Source organism: Anabas testudineus, chromosome 9 (genome assembly GCF_900324465.2).
Source record: "Anabas testudineus chromosome 9, fAnaTes1.2, whole genome shotgun sequence".
Taxonomy (NCBI): domain Eukaryota; kingdom Metazoa; phylum Chordata; class Actinopteri; order Anabantiformes; family Anabantidae; genus Anabas; species Anabas testudineus.
Genome location: NC_046618.1, coordinates 12,852,739 through 12,869,770, shown reverse-complemented (window position 1 = coordinate 12,869,770; position 17,032 = coordinate 12,852,739). Strand labels below are relative to the sequence as shown.

The window sequence follows — 17,032 nt, the reverse complement described above, 5'->3', positions numbered from 1 at the left end:
ACCTCACCACCCTCTGTTCAACTCGTGTACTTGCAGCAGTGGCGTTTAGTGTACATACAGTGCTTCTATGAATATGTGAAGTTTTGAATCTGACATAAAAGACAAAACTACACATTGTGTTGTTCTCTTGAATGTGAATTGTTCCTCAGGAAGCATTGTCAGTGTTTGCTGTTCGTTGAACAGATGTCTAAGTGGATTGTATTAGGTTGTTTTTGTTCTGTTTCCCTAAAAGGTTCTCCACCCCTCTGTGGTTGTGAAAAGAAACTTGTCATGTGGTCCATATTTAAACAGATGGGTACATATTCACAAGTCATAACATACATATTGAATGAAAATTATTTTAATGCTCAGTTGCGAAGGCATTATTGTTTATTAGTGATTTAGTTTCTCTGCTCTGTAAGCATGCTCACCTTGGCCATGCTAATAAAGAGATGTTTTTATAAGCAAAAATACCACTTGCTATGTATGGAACATTTTCTAAGTGCTGATCTGTGTCTTCCCACTTATCAGCTTTTTTTAATTTTTTTTTTAAATGTTTTTGAATTTTGCTGTTCTCAGGAAAGCTCATCTCAGCAGTGTCTGCAACCTTCCAAGATCCATGTGCTGATCTTGGTTTTGCACGGAGGGAACATCCTGGATACAGGCGGAGGGGACCAGAACAGCAAGCAGGCTGACGTTAACACGATTAGTACGGCCTTTGACACAGTCATGCGTGTTCACTACCCTGCTGCGCTGGGACGCATCGCCATCCGCTTGGTACCCTGCCCTGCCATCTGTGCCGAGGCCTTCTCCCTGGTGTCGAAGTAAGAGTACACACATACACATTTTTGTGCAGGCTGCACATTGTGGATAATGACTAATGGTGGTGTTCTGTTTATTGGCTGTGATTGCTGTTTGTTTATGATGGGAAAGGTCCAGGTGCAGTTCATGATCGTTTCCCCCTCTTCCTGTGTTATTTCTTCAAATTCTTCAGTTGTCTTGGACTGATTCTGATTTGGTCAATTTCTGTGTTTTGTGGCAGGTTGAGTCCTTACAGCTATGATGAGGGCTGCTTGTCCAGCAGCCAGGACCACATCCCGCTGGCAGCTCTACCCCTCCTGGCTACCTCTGCTCCACAGTACCAGGAGGCTGTAGCCACCGTCATCGTCAGAGCCAACCAGGTGTTCGCAGACTTCATAAAATCTCTAGATGGAGCAGCTTTCTCCGGCCAGGTTTGTCATTTTATAATGAGCTGTTTCCAATGTCCAGGATGACGTATCCATGTATGTTCCCTCCGCCTTTTAAGAAATTATTCAAACAGAAATAAAAACAAAGTGTTAGTTGATTATCTAACATTTAACATATCATATCATTTAACTCATTTAACTATAGATACCAATATGCTTTTTTTCATGTTAAAATCCAATTTCAGATTATTAAATCATGTTCGCAAAAGAGCATCAATATTTTAGGTACAGCTGAACCATAGTGATGTATGTCAAAAATGTGATTTTTGACCGCTGTAGGTATGCCTCATTGGTGACTGTGTGGGGGGAATCTTGGGCTTTGATGCTCTGTGCAGCAGCAATCAGACAGTAAATGAAAGCCAGAACAGCAGTCGCAGGGGCAGTGTCATCAGTGTACAGGTGAGACACTAAACATTTAGTGTAGTGGTTAAATATGTTTAAAAAAAAAACATAATAATAATAAAGTAATTTATAGATATTTTCTGGAGTGCTGCAAGTTTTTCTAATACATTTTCATGTATCACCTCCACAGGACCAGGACCTCCTCTCTCCTGGCATCATTGTTAATAGTGGGCATGGGTCAGTGTCTCCAAACCTGGAGGGCAGCCGCCACCTCAGTCGCAGTAACATCGACATCCCTCGAGCCGGTACAGGTGACGACACCAAAAGACAACTGCCACGGAAGAGAAGTGACTCCTCCACCTACGAACTGGACACAATAAAACAACACCAGGCCTTCCTTACCAGGTGTGTTGAGTGTTGGATGAGTAAAGTTGTTATCAAGCACCAGGTCCTTGTTTCATGTGCTGATTTATTTTTAGTTGTAAAAGAGGACATGACTTTGTGCTGTCATTCCAGCTTACACTCCAGTGTCTTGCGGAATGACGCAGCTTCACGCAGGTCAAGCAGCAGCACTATGTTGGATGGGGGCTCCCTAGGGAAGTTTGACTTTGAGGTGTCTGACTTTTTCTTGTTTGGCTCTCCACTGGGTTTGGTACTCGCCCTGAGAAAGACTGTCATTCCTATGCTGGATGGTAAGCTGCAGAGGAATATGATTCTTGCTTTAGTGCCATTAATAATAGCAAACATTACTTATGTTGTAAAAAATAGTGTGTCAACTGGTTTGTCTGCAGTGAGGTGCACTTATTACAATACTAACATACCTGCAAATTTGTTTTTACTGTGAAAATATGAATTGTACATCTGGGTCATTATACATATACTACATTATACCACCCCTTGCTTTGATGACAGCCTTGCACACTCTGGACCTTCGCTCAGTCAGCTTCATGAGGTAGTGCCCTGGAAAGGTTTGCCAACAATCTTGAAGGAGTTCCCAGAGGTGTTGGCTGCATTTCCTTCGCACCGGTCCAATGCCAAACCATCTCAACTAGATTCAGATCGAGTGATTGTATAGGCCAGGTCCTCTGATGCAGCAACTCCATCACTATCCTTCTAGGACAAATAGCTGTTGTATAACCTAGAGATGTGTTTGGGGTCATTGTCCTGTCAGAGAACAAATGATGGTCCCACAGTGGCCCTGTGTAATGATGGACTGTCTTTTCTCTTTACTTAAGCAAGTGCTTCTTGCCATAGTGTGGATTTGTACAGTAGTTTCATTAGCACTAGTACATCTATTGACTCACCTTCCTCTGAACAAATGGTCTAAAGCTCATTGGGAACGCAAGGAATATTACAAATCAACTCTTGACAAGGCAGTCTGTGAGTTAAAAACCATTCCAGGTGACTACCTTGTGGATCTGATGACAGAATGCCAAAGCTAAACGTAGCTACTTCAATCTAAAAAAACAAATGCATATATAAGGTTCTTTAGATTCTTTCCTTGTGCATGCTGATGTCGTTGGTTGCCTTTCTCCCCTCTAGTGGCCCAGCTGCGGCCTGCCTGTCAACAGGTCTATAACCTATTCCACCCAGCTGATCCCTCGGCCTCTCGCCTAGAGCCTCTACTGGAGAGGAAATTTCACCTGCTACCTCCCTTCAACGTGCCCCGTTATCAACGCTTTCCCCTGGGAGATGGAAACTCTGCCCTACTGGGTGAGTGCTTTGCACCACTGATGTATAAAAGACTCATAAATACCAACAACTTCAGTATAGAGTTACTGTTTAGAATACTGTATGTAGTTGTGACCTGGGCTCCCATACACACAGACAAATGTAAAATTCCCTTTAATAAAATGGCTTTTTAATTTCTCCTTTTAACTTAAGATCACATCAGCTAACCCTTCTGATTGTAATCCTCTGTCCCATTTTTCATGGATGCATGCCATAGACAACACATACCTCAATGATGCCTTAAAGCGCAGTAGTTCCTTCACACAGAGTAAACATTGTCTCAAAGAAAAATGAAACATTTTTCTGCTGTTTGTGCTTCAATGTCTTTTGTGAAGCAGTTTATTCATCTGAATGTGGTCACAGTCCTGTTGATGGTTTTGTTTGAGCTGGCCATTATAGTGGAGTAACCCTTAGAGCCTCACCCTATACTGTTATACAAATCTGTCTATGTAACATTCTGGAAAAATAGACTTATAAATTCATAGTTTAACTTATGAGATGATTTTTTTTTAAGTTGAATTGGTTTCCAGCACTGAAACCAGGAAGATTTTAAAAGCAATCAAATATATAAGGTTGTTAATAGGAATGACAATATTTTTTCAGAACCTCAGGTCAGGGTTATGTGTTTCCATTCACTTTCATCAAATGAGCTGTCACTGAATATCCTCCAGCTTTGGTAACTAATTAACAGCTGAGCATTAAGATTTAGTACCAATAAATTAAAGAATGATTTTTGAGTTAAGAAAGAGCAGGATTTAATGGTTAGTAGATTTACAGTATTGTATTTAGTATGGTGTTTACAGTATCAGTGTGATATGACAGTGTCTGACTAAGTAGCAGTTGTGGATCAAAGGAAGTGGGGCACAACTAAGGGCTTGACTCAGCTTTCTTGTCTCATGTTCAGTTGTTCTTGCTTCATATGTTTTTGTGTCTTCCTTGTCTTCTTTCCTTCCTCCTGTCTCGGTCTCCTGTCCCCCGTATCTGTGTACCTGGATCTCTACCTCCAAAACCCTACCTGATCTTTGCCCCTTCTGCCCCTCCACCTCCCTCTTTAGTGGAGACAGTCCAGAGCAACGCTCAGCTGCTACTTGACAGTGGGCCTCCTCTGTTCCTTCGCTGTCAGGAGACCATCAGTGAGACCTGCATCCCTGTGCCTGTGCTAAACTGGCAGGAGGGCTCCCTCAAAGCCACACCCGCCACTATGGAGTGTGTGTAGCCTCTCCCATTCACCTGCATCTGTCCTCACCTCCATTCACTGTGTTTCTTGTGTCTGTTTGTTCCAACCTTCCTGCTGTCATATCCAGCATGCTCAGATTTCTATTTATCATGTGTCCTCTCCGAGTATTCCCATCGCTGTTAAGAGTTACGAGCTGCAGGCATGTTTCTTAAAGCATGCAGACTAAGATACACCATAGACCAATACTACTTTTCTTGAAGCAGGTGGTCTTTTACCCAAATTTCTTTGCCTAAGCTGTGTAATTTTACTGGTGAATCTAAGTTGAAATAGATACAACAAATTGCTACAACTTGCCATGGAAGTACTTAGGAAAAATCTGAGAAGTATCTCATGTGGTGTTTTATTTTCTTGTTGCCATCACATATTCATTCTATGTTCAGTGTTTGGAGGACGCAGGTATTTGTGTTTGTGCCTTTTGAAGCTGTGTTTTAGTGTGTTTGTATCATGTCCATAATATATTGACAGAAGGTATTTATGCTATTGTCTGCATTTCAGATATGGGTATTAATGTGAAGATTCTGCTGCTTGTGATGTGTTTGTGCAGTGTAGTCAAAGGGGTTAAATTGGGCCATAGCCCTCCAGAACTCAGTTCAGCTCAGATATGTCTTTGGTAAGGGAGCATTGGCATTTCTCACACTTTTGTCTTAAACATAGCAGCTTTCAGATAATGTTTCTCACTGAACACACAAATGAAGAATGTAACTTATTTTCTTTGTGGCCATCACATAACAACAAGATTGATACACGTGACTCCAAACTGAGAAAAGGGCCATGCACAGTGGTGCTGTCTGCTTGTTTTTAAATCTTATGCATCTACAGTAGATAAATTAACCTACTGTATGTGTTTTACTGTAGCTGTTGCACCACTAAATCATTAAGTCACTACCTTTTTTTGTTTTCAGAAAAAAACTAAATATTATGGCTTCTGAAAGCAGAATAACTTTTTATGTTTTTATGTCAAATATGTATGAAATATCAACAGATAGTAGAACTGATAAAGAAATGTTTGTCTACTGAAATCCTCTGAATGAAAACCATCTCACCTGCAACTACACAAGCTTATGAAGCTCACCCATCTTCAGTAAACCCAATTAAACCCCTGCTTTGAGCTTTGCTTATATTTCCTAAATATTGTACTCTGTATTTCTTCATGTGAAAATGTTATAATGTAAAGAGTTATCTGAATTTTACAAAAGCTCCAATACTATTACAATATGCCTAAATACACAATGTATTACTTCTTAGATCTGAAATCTCCTTTAAAAGAGGTACTAACACATGTAACGTGACTGTAACAGGTGTGGACATTTGTGATTTTATACTCACCACGTTTTATGTATTCATACATCGTGTTCCCGCTCAGTCAGTTACAGAAACTTTTACTCAGGCCTTGTGGCCACCTTGTCTTTCCACGTGTTTTGAAACCATGGTGCCTGCTGTCACATTTCTCTCCTGCTGCCCTAAATCACAAGTCCCTCCCCCATCACTGTGAGTTCCCTTACCTGTGTCTCTGTCTAATGGGATCTCCTTGTTTCGGCTCAATAGCGGATGTTGTTCAGTCTCATGGTGGTGTCTTCATGGACAGTTCGTACCCCTCATCCCCCGTAACCGGCCCCCTCTCCAGGGGCCAGCGGAGGGCCAGTGAGGTCAGCATTGCCAGCCAGGTCTCAGGAATGGCAGACAGTTACACTGCCACCAACATAGCCAACAGTAAGTGTTCTCAATACCAACCAGTCTCTAATTTTCTCTTTCTTACACCCAGACAACCACTGGTACTAGTTATTTCCCCTCTTTCTCTTTCTTTCAGTCCAACTTTTCCTTATTTTCTAGTCTAGTTTTCTGAATCTCTTCCCTCACCTTCTCTCTCGCTCAACCCTGTTACTCTGACTTTACACACACCCTGCACTCCAGCTGGAACAGTCCCCTCAGACAGGTAGACCCTCCGCTCCTTTTTCTGTTCCTGCTTAGACCGATTTAATCCCTGCTTATTGGCATATGCATATTGACATATGCAGGGGGCTTCGTCCATCTACTGCTAAAATTCCAAGTTCAAAGCAGAGTCCTGAAAAAGAGTGAGTTTAGTGCCACTTTCCCCTGTCTGTCTTACACTTCTCCACTGTCTAAATGTAAATGCAATGGACGAGTTCTGCATTTATCTAATGTTGCAATGCATGACACCTGCCTCGTCCAGCCATTTCTGCATTGTCCACTCCCTATTGCAATGTTTGCTGAAGTAACCAGTACTCTGTTTCCTGTTTGTTTGATTGTCTTCCAAAGTTCCCCCTCCCTCACTCTTCCACTTTTGTTACTAGAACATTTATTTGTACTTCATTTAATATACTGAACACTGGTGTTATTGTACTGTTGATGCAATAGAGTCCTAGAGATGCACACAAACTAATTTTGACATATTTATGTTCATGCAATACCAGAAGGTCAGAATATCTTCAGTAAAGTGACCCTGTTGCTTTAACCTTTGCTGTCTTAAACTTCACCTGGATGACTGAAAATCTTCATCAACACTTAACTTCTACTATTATTTTTCAGCTTTGACATTCACAGTTCCCTTTAAGGCAACTTAAAAACACCGGACACATCCTAACTCCACCCTTCAACCTGTTATAACTTTCATAAAGTCTCGCATAACAACATGCCTACATTTTTTCACGTGGTTGTTTTCTCTTTGTTTTTCCCCATAGCCAAATCTTGCGAAATTAACCAATCCAAAAAGTTCAGCCTTTTGTCCCAACTCGCCCTATCATCACAAAACAAATTCCTCTTGAAAAGCCCTCCTAAGTCCCGTAAGAAAGCAGCGGGTGGCCAGGTCATAGGATCTCCTGATGCAGATCTAGTGGCAGAGCTGGACGGTGACACTAATGAAGGTTTCAGTCCCACTGGCCACTGCGAGAACTGCCTGTCAGCAGGGCTGGACTGTGCTATATCTGATCTGGTCTTACTGGACTCCCAGGCTGAAATGGAGCAAGGTATTTTTCTAAGGGAGGGGACTACTGAAATCGGCATGAGGCTACAGGTCTTTTCTGTGTGCTTTCTTTGCTGTGTCACAATCCAAAAGCTCTGATTTTTTTCCTATTTTTCTCCCCTTGCATTTTCTCAAAATTAAAATGATGATTCAAGCCAGTTACTTTAACTGATCACGACGAATGCTTAAATCCAGATCTTGTCCCCTCTTTCCAAATCCATAATCTTTTTTTTCCATGCCCATAATGATTACCCATACTCATGACATGTCACTTCTAATTATCCTTTTCTTCTTTCTATACTTGAATTCTAGCATTTGATTTTTCTGTCAATAACAATTATAAACTCCTTCCTTTTTCTCCTGTAGCTGAAGAGCTGCTGAGGTCGATGATCTGTCATCTATTTGCATTAGCTTCAGGGGTTTTGCACCTTTGCGTAAAATCCCAGATTCATTCTTTACGTTTCTTATTGTCTGTGCACCCTATTTACTCATCCAGTTGCAGCACGTTGGTGGGGCACAAAGCGACTGGACTTTGCCCTGTACTGCCCCGATGCTCTGACGGCTTTCCCTACAGTGGCTTTACCACACCTCTTTCATGCATCATACTGGGAGTCCACTGATGTTGTGTCTTTTCTCCTGAGACAGGTGAGTAAATATTGTAACACCTGCCCTCTTATTATGACCTGTTAATATGTAATCTGCAGCCTGAAACCTCATCAGAGATGCTGAGGATGAGACGAGTCATTGAAATGTCCCTGTAGGTCATGAGGCATGAAAACTCCAGCATCCTGGAGCTTGATGGGAAAGAAGTATCTGAATTCACCCCCTCCAAACCCAGAGAGAAGTGGCTGCGCAAAAGAACTCACGTGAAGATCAGGGTAGGCATCTTATATACAAAAGAAGCACGTTTGTGCGTGCTAGGATACTTTCCAAGCAAACACAACATCTTGACGTTGGTCAAAAAAAAAAAACTGAAACAGTTGCATTGCAGTGTGTGTCTTTCTTCCACTCCATGGACAGAATGTGACGGCCAACCATCGGGTGAATGATGCTGTGTTTACTGAAGACAGCCAGCAGGTTGTGACAGGTCGCTTTATGTACGGCCCTCTGGACATGGTTACTTTGGCTGGAGAGAAGGTGAACTTACTTTCATCATCACATACAGCAGCACGCTGACTGGTGTTAGCAATGTCTGCGTAATTAATTAGTTTTGGTGCTCGTGTTCCTATTGAAAGGTTCCGTTTGTTTTTTAATTCTGTGCAGGTTGACTTACACATCATGACCCAGCCCCCATCAGGAGAATGGGTGTACTTCAACACAGAGGTGACCAACAGTAGTGGTCGCGTGTCTTTTGTCATCCCAGACGACAAACGTCTGAGCATCGGAGTTTACCCAGTTAAAATGGTTGTCAGGTGACGAGCACACTTTCCTGTGTTTTAGTGATGTCAAGGTTACTTTGAAGTAAAAAAAAAAACACTTTTTCTTCTTTTTTCATTTCGTCCATGGGCTTACTCTGTGTTTTGTTTTTTTTTCCCAGGGGCGACCACACATTTGCAGACAGCTACCTGACAGTTATTCCGCGTGGCACAGAGTTCGTGGTATTTAGCATCGATGGCTCTTTTGCTGCCAGTGTATCGATCATGGGCAGTGATCCTAAAGTGCGAGCAGGAGCTGTGGATGTTGTCAGGTACCTAGCTGCCGTTGTTTCTTACATACTAAACTATGCAAGCATATAATATTATTTATACTTATGTCTTAATATATTCCCCTGTTGCTCATCATTGCAGGCACTGGCAGGATTTAGGCTATTTGATCATCTATGTGACAGGACGTCCAGATATGCAGAAGCAGCGTGTAGTGGCTTGGTTGTCTCAGCACAACTTCCCTCATGGAATTGTCTCCTTCTGTGACGGCTTGGTCCACGATCCGCTCAGACACAAGGCCAACTTCCTCAAGTCCCTGACAGAGGTCAGACCTGGAGGACTGATAGAAACCTATGTGCAGTTTTATAAATAGTGTATAGTGGCCATGTGTAGTCTTTATCTATCTATAATTTCAGAGGGGGAAAGCAATACTGACATTCGTTAAGAAAAAAAACTGTACTTTACATTTTCATCTAATTGATTCCAGGCTCACTTGAAGATTTTCGCTGGCTACGGATCAACCAAAGACATCTCAGTCTACACCTCCATTGGCCTACCTTCCTCTCAAATCTACATTGTCGGCAGACCCTCAAAGAAGATGCAGCACCAGTGCCAGGTACCATTTGATTCTTCATGCTCACTTTTAAAATTAATATTCCATTATCACTTTTCAAAAATGCTAAGGATTATTATTTCAATTATGTGACATTGGTCTGTTCTCTGTCATTACGCTCCTACTGCATATTAGTAATTTATTTCAATGAATTAAATAAAACATTTAATCAGCATCTTTCTTTCTAGTTGACAGTATGTCTCCACTCTAATCCTCTTAACAGTTCATCACAGAGGGATATGCAGCTCATTTATCCCAGCTGGAGTACAACCACCGTTCTCGGCCTGCCAAGACCAGCAGCGCTCGCATGGTGTTACGTAAAGGCAGCTTCGGTTTGGGTGCAAACAGCGACTTCCTGAGGAAGAGGAACCACCTGCTGCGCACCATCTCCTCCCAGCCAGCCCCCAGCTCCCCAACAGGCAACATCCACAACAGGCCAGAGCGCACACAGAGCCAATCAGATAGTGAGAGGCTGGAGCGGGAGCGAATGGAGCGCGCTTACAGCCACAGCCAGGGAGCGACCCAGCGCAGCATGAGCATCACAGCCAGCTGTTGGGGCCGCAGCAGCAGCACCAAGTTGGAGCCAGGGGTTTTCAGCCCAAAATGAGATTAGAAAGACAAAGTGAGGGTGTTTTTGGGAGTGTGACTTGCTGATCCAGTGCTGAGGAAAAGACACATAACATAAAGATAAATGCGAAGGGTGAAAAACAGGTGTCTTGCACTAGGTGGGTAGATGCCACACGGAAAATAACAGGTGCTACAAACCACTCTTTACAAAACTAACACCAGTTACCCTCAACGCAAATATATATGGACAGAGGCTATATTTATTATAAAACACTTAACAGGCATTTAGGGAAGCGTGTTCCAGTTGCAGGTACATAAACACAAACAAAGCTAATACTGTAGGAATCCAGACTGTTTCTACTGTTTAGTAAATATTTATCAGTCTTGTATACAGGTTCGGTTTTCCTCCTACAACAAGCTTTTACATTGGAGATGGTTACACATAGAAGCACCCTCATGCTGCACTGCCTCAACAAACACAAAGTGGTTACAGACAGGTCCATGTGCTTCTACTGCACTGCAGCTGATTACTGTGGCCACTGCAAGCACAACAAATATAATAAGACACTTTGTGAATAATACTGTGGTTTTAAAACCAAGTCCTTTTTATGTGATTATCAGAAACGTTCTAGTCTGAGAGAAGATAATCAGGTCAAACTGGACTGAATGCGTTTCTTTTCTGGGTGTGACCATGCTATCGATCAAGCCAAAATGTATCTATCTCTTAGATTTTTTTTTTTTTTTCGTAAATCATTGTCATTTATGAACCATAGCAAATAATTTTTGTAGCTTGTGAGTCAACTAGAGATTATTTAAGAGCTACTTCCTGTTGCATATACTTCTAGCGTAACAGCAATGACAAAATAATGTTTCCCCAAACCATACAGTCCAGTTTTTCTTGTTGTCTGTTGTCCCTCAGACCAAAGAATGCTCCAAACATCACATGAAGCAAACTGCGAAATTACCCTTTAATTATGGTTGCAGCTCAAACTGGGTTTTTATAGGGTTTCACCACATCGCACCGTGCTGAGCTGCTCTACCTTACTGAACTGTACTGATCTGTATGACTCGGCTGTAGGGAAACATCCTACTACTGTCTGGTTAATGTGCCAAAGTAAACAGTATAAAATAATATGCTGTACACGAATCGAGAGGAAATGATAATGTCTCCAGTGTAAAAATGGAATAGATTGTGTAAGTATGTAGTTGAATGCCTTAACAAGGCTTGTACATAATTGTTACATTATAGTGCAGATCTGGTATCTGGTCCACTGAAGACCAGTTTCAAGTGTCTTCTTTACTCTGGGTGTAAACACCACCTCAATCAGGATACATTTTATTGACTGATGATGATAATTATTGTTATTTAAGGTTATAGGTATATTAAAATGTATTGATTTTGTGAACAAAATGTGTTTTAAGATTACTTTAGCTATGTTGTGTTTATTTTTCTTCAAACATCAGTTGCAGTAGCCAAAACTCAGAAAGGTCTTTGCCTGGCACAGTATTGTATTTTTATTATTTTATCTTGCAGATTACCAGAACTGTATCAACAGAAAAGCTATCTTGTGTCATATATTGTATGTTTGTTATTATCTATTTTGGAAATTTGGGATATGGCTTCTCTCTGGTTATCCCTTAGCTGTAAATGAGGCATTGAATGTGCTGATAGATTATCCTCCTTAGATTAGGATCACTTTCTCTGTTCTACTGCGCCTTTAGAGGAAGATGAATCTGCAAATTGTAAATTCTGTACAATACGCTCTTAGAAGTAGGAACACAGAGCTAAGACTTAATTTGTGCTGTTGGCCATTAATTTCAGAAATGGGTAAAAAGAAAATGTGATTTATTCATTCGAATGATGTTTATTTGTTCTTCTGGGCATGTCAGGAGGCATGTCACGCTGACTACAATGGACCAATAGGCTCAAATGTAAAGGGAAACGTGCAATATTACTCAACCACACCACAAGATCAAACAGACTGTGTTGAGGAAATGTCCCAGTGCATTGACAATCAGTCGAACAGGCACATAATATTCTACAGACTTCAAATTGCAGAAGGTATCTTCACGTCTCGGGCCTCCACAGACGCATGTGTACACTTGAAAGTCCATTTTACAAAGTGTTAATGTGACAGTAGGTTTTCATAGGTGGTCACACATGCTAAGTTTTTGTTTCTGTTGTGATGTTTCCATTCCAGGACAAAGGTGTCGATACGAACCCACTTAACATTTACTGATCACTCAGTGGTCACTTTATTAGATAAACCTGAATCTGAAAGTAACACAGCCTGGCAGTAAAACTGCTGTTATGTAGTTGATGGCATTCAGGTGTTTTTTGAGCCATGTTGGAGGCTGTAGTTTGTCACACTGAGAGGCGTTTTTAACAATTCGTTCAATACTCAGTACCGTAGGCTAGATATCAGTTACCTAAAGTTACAAATTACCTCCCCAGTCAGGACTGTTTCTCACTATTGTGGAAAAGCAGAGTGTAATCCATAACGTATTACTGTCCCTCTGCATTTTTTACCTTTTTAAGATTGGGCATGAAGCCATATAGATTGTATGTGTAGGAAAAGCAGCTGCTTAAACAATGACTGTATGTTCACAACAATAAAAAAATGAACAATTATCCATTTAAGGTAATTACTGAAACATATTCCCTTTCTAAAAGATCAGAATTTCCAGCATATTAAAATCCAGAGAATGTACAGAAAAAGCAGTGCAGTTATCTGTGAAAGCCACCTCTGGGCTGACACTCGCTTTGGTTCTTCTGCTGACACACACTTTACCAGAGGCCTTACATTTCCCTTTCCTGCCTTACATTGACCATTGTGTTGCAAGGCGTAGAGTGACCGCTGCTCATACCCTAATTGACTTTATGGAAAACTGTTCGTGTACACTTGACCTTGTGGAAATAGGAAAAGGCCATATTTTCTGAAAAGGCTTTGGTTTGTTTTCACTTAAAATGTACAAAGCAGAAATCTTTTTGACATTTCACAAACATGAGGTAATCCATCACTGTCTAAAGCTCTGTTTCCTGGATTGATTCAACAGCACAACTCTTTCATCAACAGTTAGCATTCACAGACTGTATATATACAACATACCTTGGTAAATTAAGCTTGGAAAATATTTTCATTGTACAGGGTGTGTATCTTGTAGGTTTTGGATAACTTCATTTTATCCATTCCCTAGTGTTTTTATGTACAGTGTATAAAGAACGTATAAAAAACAACTAAGTCATTCTGGCCTTTTTTTACACTTATGACAACGTTGTCTTCAACTTAGCTTGATTACTGGAAGCATTGTTTCTTCAGGAAACAGGAATTACTGAAATATATGTAGAATAATTCACTGCAGTGAAAACAATCTGTTTATTGTTTTTGGGATTGGTTCACACAAATGCAGATTTATTCAGAGAATGCGAATGTGATATGTGAAGGTGAGAAGAGTGGGTGTAGAGTATGAAGCCAAAATACTAAAAAAAAGTGTTTGTCACTGTGCACAGTGACGTGTAAAAATGGAAACTTCAATCAGCTTCTTTACGTGTTTCACATTAAGTTGACAATACACAACATGAATAACCCGATTTCAAATGAAGAAATTATTTGATCAGTTGTTTACAGTGACAGCTCTTAAATATCATCCTGAGTCAGGATCGACCCTGATTTAAATTTACACACTGAAATGTTTTAAAACAAGAAACATCAACATATATGAATTACTGTATCAACATTTTCATTGTGTTGAGCTCTGTTCTTTTTCCTCTGCAACAGACACAACACATTCAAATCCACCATAATTCATCTCTGTATCTCCTATGTGATTAGCATTCATTTCAAAAAGCTATTTCAATAGGAGATAATGACTTTTACCTGAAATTAACCAGTTAATCAGTTCACTTCACCACAACAACAGTACATATCAGAATTATTTAGTACATTCTCCGTGACACAGTGCAATCACTGGCATATATGTGAAATAAAAGGCATATTGAATATGCATTTTGTTAGATACCAGTCAAGGCAGTGTCTTCTTGTAGAAGGTAGTTTTAGTTTAGTGATGCTCTTCTGCTGAAGAAGGTAACTGTCTCTACCTGTTGATTCCCATTTTCCTCTGGAAGAAATTCCCATCTCCCTTGGTGGCTTGCTATGGGATCAATGAATGTGCATTGTTAAGATACAAGGCAGCTTCATTTCAAAAAGTTATAGTTGAAAGTTTCTCTTTTACCTTGTTGATGTCTTTGTGTTTATCTCTGCTGACTATCTCCTCTATGATCTCTCCTTCTCCTCTCACCAATCTAGAGGAAAGCAGAAAAACACAGTAGAGTTGTTATTGTAAACTCACTGTAGATGGATTATAAACCACGTTACAATGTTACAAAGGAGAAAACATGTAACAACAAAGTAGATGCAACTAGCAGATAAAATAACCAGGTCTTCTGCCTTACCTCGTCCGTCCTGTCTCAGGGTCTACCACCTTGCGAATCACACTCTGCTGAGCCTCGTACTCCTCCTTGGTGAGGGGCCTCTTTGTGGAAAGTCGGGCTTTCTGCTCATCTGTCATAGCTGCACACACACACACAAAAAAAATGCAACTGACTGGTCTACTTTGGTAGGACTGGGTAGTAACTATCTGTGCTTTTATTAGCTGATCTAATATCTGTGGTTATATCTGGTCACTGTGGGTAATCTGACTGACGATATCTTCTACCATAACTTTATTATGAATTAAACTGATACTGTAATACAAAATGACAAAAAACCATGACAGATTCTTTTTAAACATGGCATACTACTACTACTACTACTACTACTACTACTACTACAACTACACATTCTCCAAAACGTATAAAAAATCCAGCAGCAAATCTTCACGAGAAGCTGAAACCAGAAATAATTTAGATCATAAAAACTGCTGAATTAAAAGGCAGTTTCATCACTACTGTAAATAAATCATATCCATCAAGCTGGTTGGAGGTAAACTGGATTTTAAATCAGAATCATCTGGATCCTAAATAAAATGAATCCTTCAGACAACCAGATGGTGTCTTCACATGTAAAACCCAGTGATGTTAACTTGTTGATGTCCCACCAGGTCCGAGCTCCACTGCCCCCTCCTCGCTCTGCCACACCTCCAGGTAGGACGCAGGTTTCTCGGCCTGACCAGGAGGCAGCAGCGCCTCCGTCTTCTTCTTCAGTTTCTCCATCTTCTTCTTCTTCTTCTCCCTTTTTCTCTGTTTCTTCAGCTTCGCCTTTTCCTTCTTCAGCTTCTTCTTCTTCTTCTTCTTCTTGGCTTTGCTCTTCTTCTTTTTGGACTTCGCTTCACTCGACGAGGACGAAGATGACGAGGAAGAGGAGGAAGAAGAGGAGCTTCGCCTGCGCTTCTTTCTTTGTGTTTTTACATCTGTAACAGAAACGGAGACGCAGATTTATTAAGTGGCGTCGTTCTCCCTGATGCCACAGCTTGCTCGCTGCCCAAACCTTGACTTTGGAGTCGTCCTTTCTTTGTCGATGTGCTGCGACTCCTGCTGCTGGACGAGGAAGACGATGACGACGACGATGAAGATGAAGAAGAAGAGGAGGAGGAACGTCTCCGTTTCTTCTTCTTATCTTGTGCTTTCTCTCTGTCCGCTCTCTCAGGGGACCTGCTGCGACCCATCACTAAAAATCACCAACAACTTAAACCCACACGGAAAAGTTGGCTAAAGATCATGAGGACTGCGACTGTGCCCCACAGGTAAACACAAGTGTTTCGTTTACGGAAGAGTGTTCGTCTTTAATTTCCGTCCCCCGGCGTCACCAAACACCGTATTAAAGTTCCTAGTTCCTACTTTAACTAGTTCTAGAGATACAGGAAGTTCATTTAAACATGCTCACACTGTTTTATTTTATTTAAAAAATAGCAATATACTACCACTGTGTTCAAATACAATAAAAATAAATGTTGTCAAATTTGACTGAAATTAAAGTACAGTGTTAGCATCACAATGTCCAGAGGTCCGCAGATGGAAATGTAAGCGTATTAGGATTTTACTAACATGGGAGATCACAAGTAGACTTCACTTGGTTTTATTTGATCAGAAACCAAAGAGGCTTAATCAATAACAATGTATCATCATTTAGAGGCTGATGAATAAAAAATATGGATTTGCAAAGTAAATTAAATGAAAGTGTTTCCCTCATAAATGTATTGATATATTCGTATACAGTTTGTGCCATATTGAATATTACTTAAACTAGTGTCTGCGTTTCTCTCCCTTTCTCTCAGTGTGAGTGGAAAAATAAATGATATATAGTGCTTGGCATTTTAAAAACAGGAGTGAGTCTCTGGAAAAGTAAGAAAGATAACAGACGTAACTACATTTGTTATGCTGGAAAAAAGACACTTTTGCTAAAAACCCTGCCATTCTTAAGTATGAATAATGTCATGTTTACTACAGCAAAGATTTTGAGCCCTCAGTACAACAGTCTATCTAGAAATTACCTCAAAGATTTTAGAGATGGACACGTTGCATCTGCACAGCTGGTGAAGGGATCAACAATTAACTAAGGTCCAGGATGTTAACCTCCCTAATTTGGGAGATTGTAATCAACTCCTGAAAGGTGAGAAGTGAGCATCTGACACGAGGAGAGAATGGAATAAAAACCAAGGCAGCTTAATATAACACATTTCAAACACAGAGGCTGT

The 17,032-nt window shown here is 40.7% G+C and overlaps 2 protein-coding genes across 4 annotated transcripts in view; one reads left to right on the top strand and one right to left on the bottom strand.

The window, feature by feature from the left end:
- The window catches only part of LOC113150757 (membrane-associated phosphatidylinositol transfer protein 2-like), a 42,570-nt gene extending 28,993 nt beyond the window's left edge, over positions 1-13,577 (top strand). Inside the window, exons 10-26 of one of the 3 annotated variants that reach the window (XM_026343435.1) lie at positions 559-803; positions 1,022-1,211; positions 1,506-1,625; positions 1,759-1,973; positions 2,085-2,260; positions 3,111-3,281; positions 4,355-4,507; positions 6,082-6,246; positions 7,236-7,520; positions 8,013-8,161; positions 8,278-8,394; positions 8,537-8,653; positions 8,780-8,928; positions 9,054-9,203; positions 9,304-9,484; positions 9,647-9,775; positions 9,996-13,577. In XM_026343435.1, coding sequence (XP_026199220.1) covers positions 559-803; positions 1,022-1,211; positions 1,506-1,625; positions 1,759-1,973; positions 2,085-2,260; positions 3,111-3,281; positions 4,355-4,507; positions 6,082-6,246; positions 7,236-7,520; positions 8,013-8,161; positions 8,278-8,394; positions 8,537-8,653; positions 8,780-8,928; positions 9,054-9,203; positions 9,304-9,484; positions 9,647-9,775; positions 9,996-10,379 — 3,096 coding nt within the window. In that variant the 3' untranslated portion in view covers positions 10,380-13,577. The remainder of the gene's footprint in view (positions 1-558; positions 804-1,021; positions 1,212-1,505; positions 1,626-1,758; positions 1,974-2,084; positions 2,261-3,110; positions 3,282-4,354; positions 4,508-6,081; positions 6,247-7,235; positions 7,521-8,012; positions 8,162-8,277; positions 8,395-8,536; positions 8,654-8,779; positions 8,929-9,053; positions 9,204-9,303; positions 9,485-9,646; positions 9,776-9,995) is intronic. The other 2 variants (XM_026343433.1, XM_026343434.1) reach the window with 2 other exon arrangements.
- A 120-nt stretch (positions 13,578-13,697) lies between these two features.
- arl6ip4 (ADP-ribosylation factor-like 6 interacting protein 4) lies at positions 13,698-16,124 on the bottom strand. The gene is made up of 5 exons (XM_026343438.1): positions 15,826-16,124; positions 15,437-15,748; positions 14,793-14,910; positions 14,573-14,642; positions 13,698-14,491 (listed from the first exon to the last, which is right to left on the bottom strand). The coding sequence occupies exons 1-5, from the start codon at positions 16,001-16,003 to the stop codon at positions 14,435-14,437; spliced, it is 735 nt and encodes a 244-aa protein (XP_026199223.1). The 5' UTR covers positions 16,004-16,124; the 3' UTR covers positions 13,698-14,434.
- Between the last annotated feature and the right edge of the window lie 908 nt (positions 16,125-17,032).

Excerpts from the sequence above, each read along its gene's own strand:
- arl6ip4 (XM_026343438.1), bottom strand. The coding sequence starts at position 16,003 with ATGGGTCGCAGCAGGTCCCCTGAGAGAGCGGACAGAGAGAAAGCACAA. Across the intron at positions 14,911-15,436 it reads GGCAGTGGAGCTCGGACCTG|CTATGACAGATGAGCAGAAA; the intron begins GTGGGACATCAA and ends GTGTGTGTGCAG. Across the intron at positions 14,643-14,792 it reads CCTGAGACAGGACGGACGAG|ATTGGTGAGAGGAGAAGGAG; the intron begins GTAAGGCAGAAG and ends GCTTTCCTCTAG.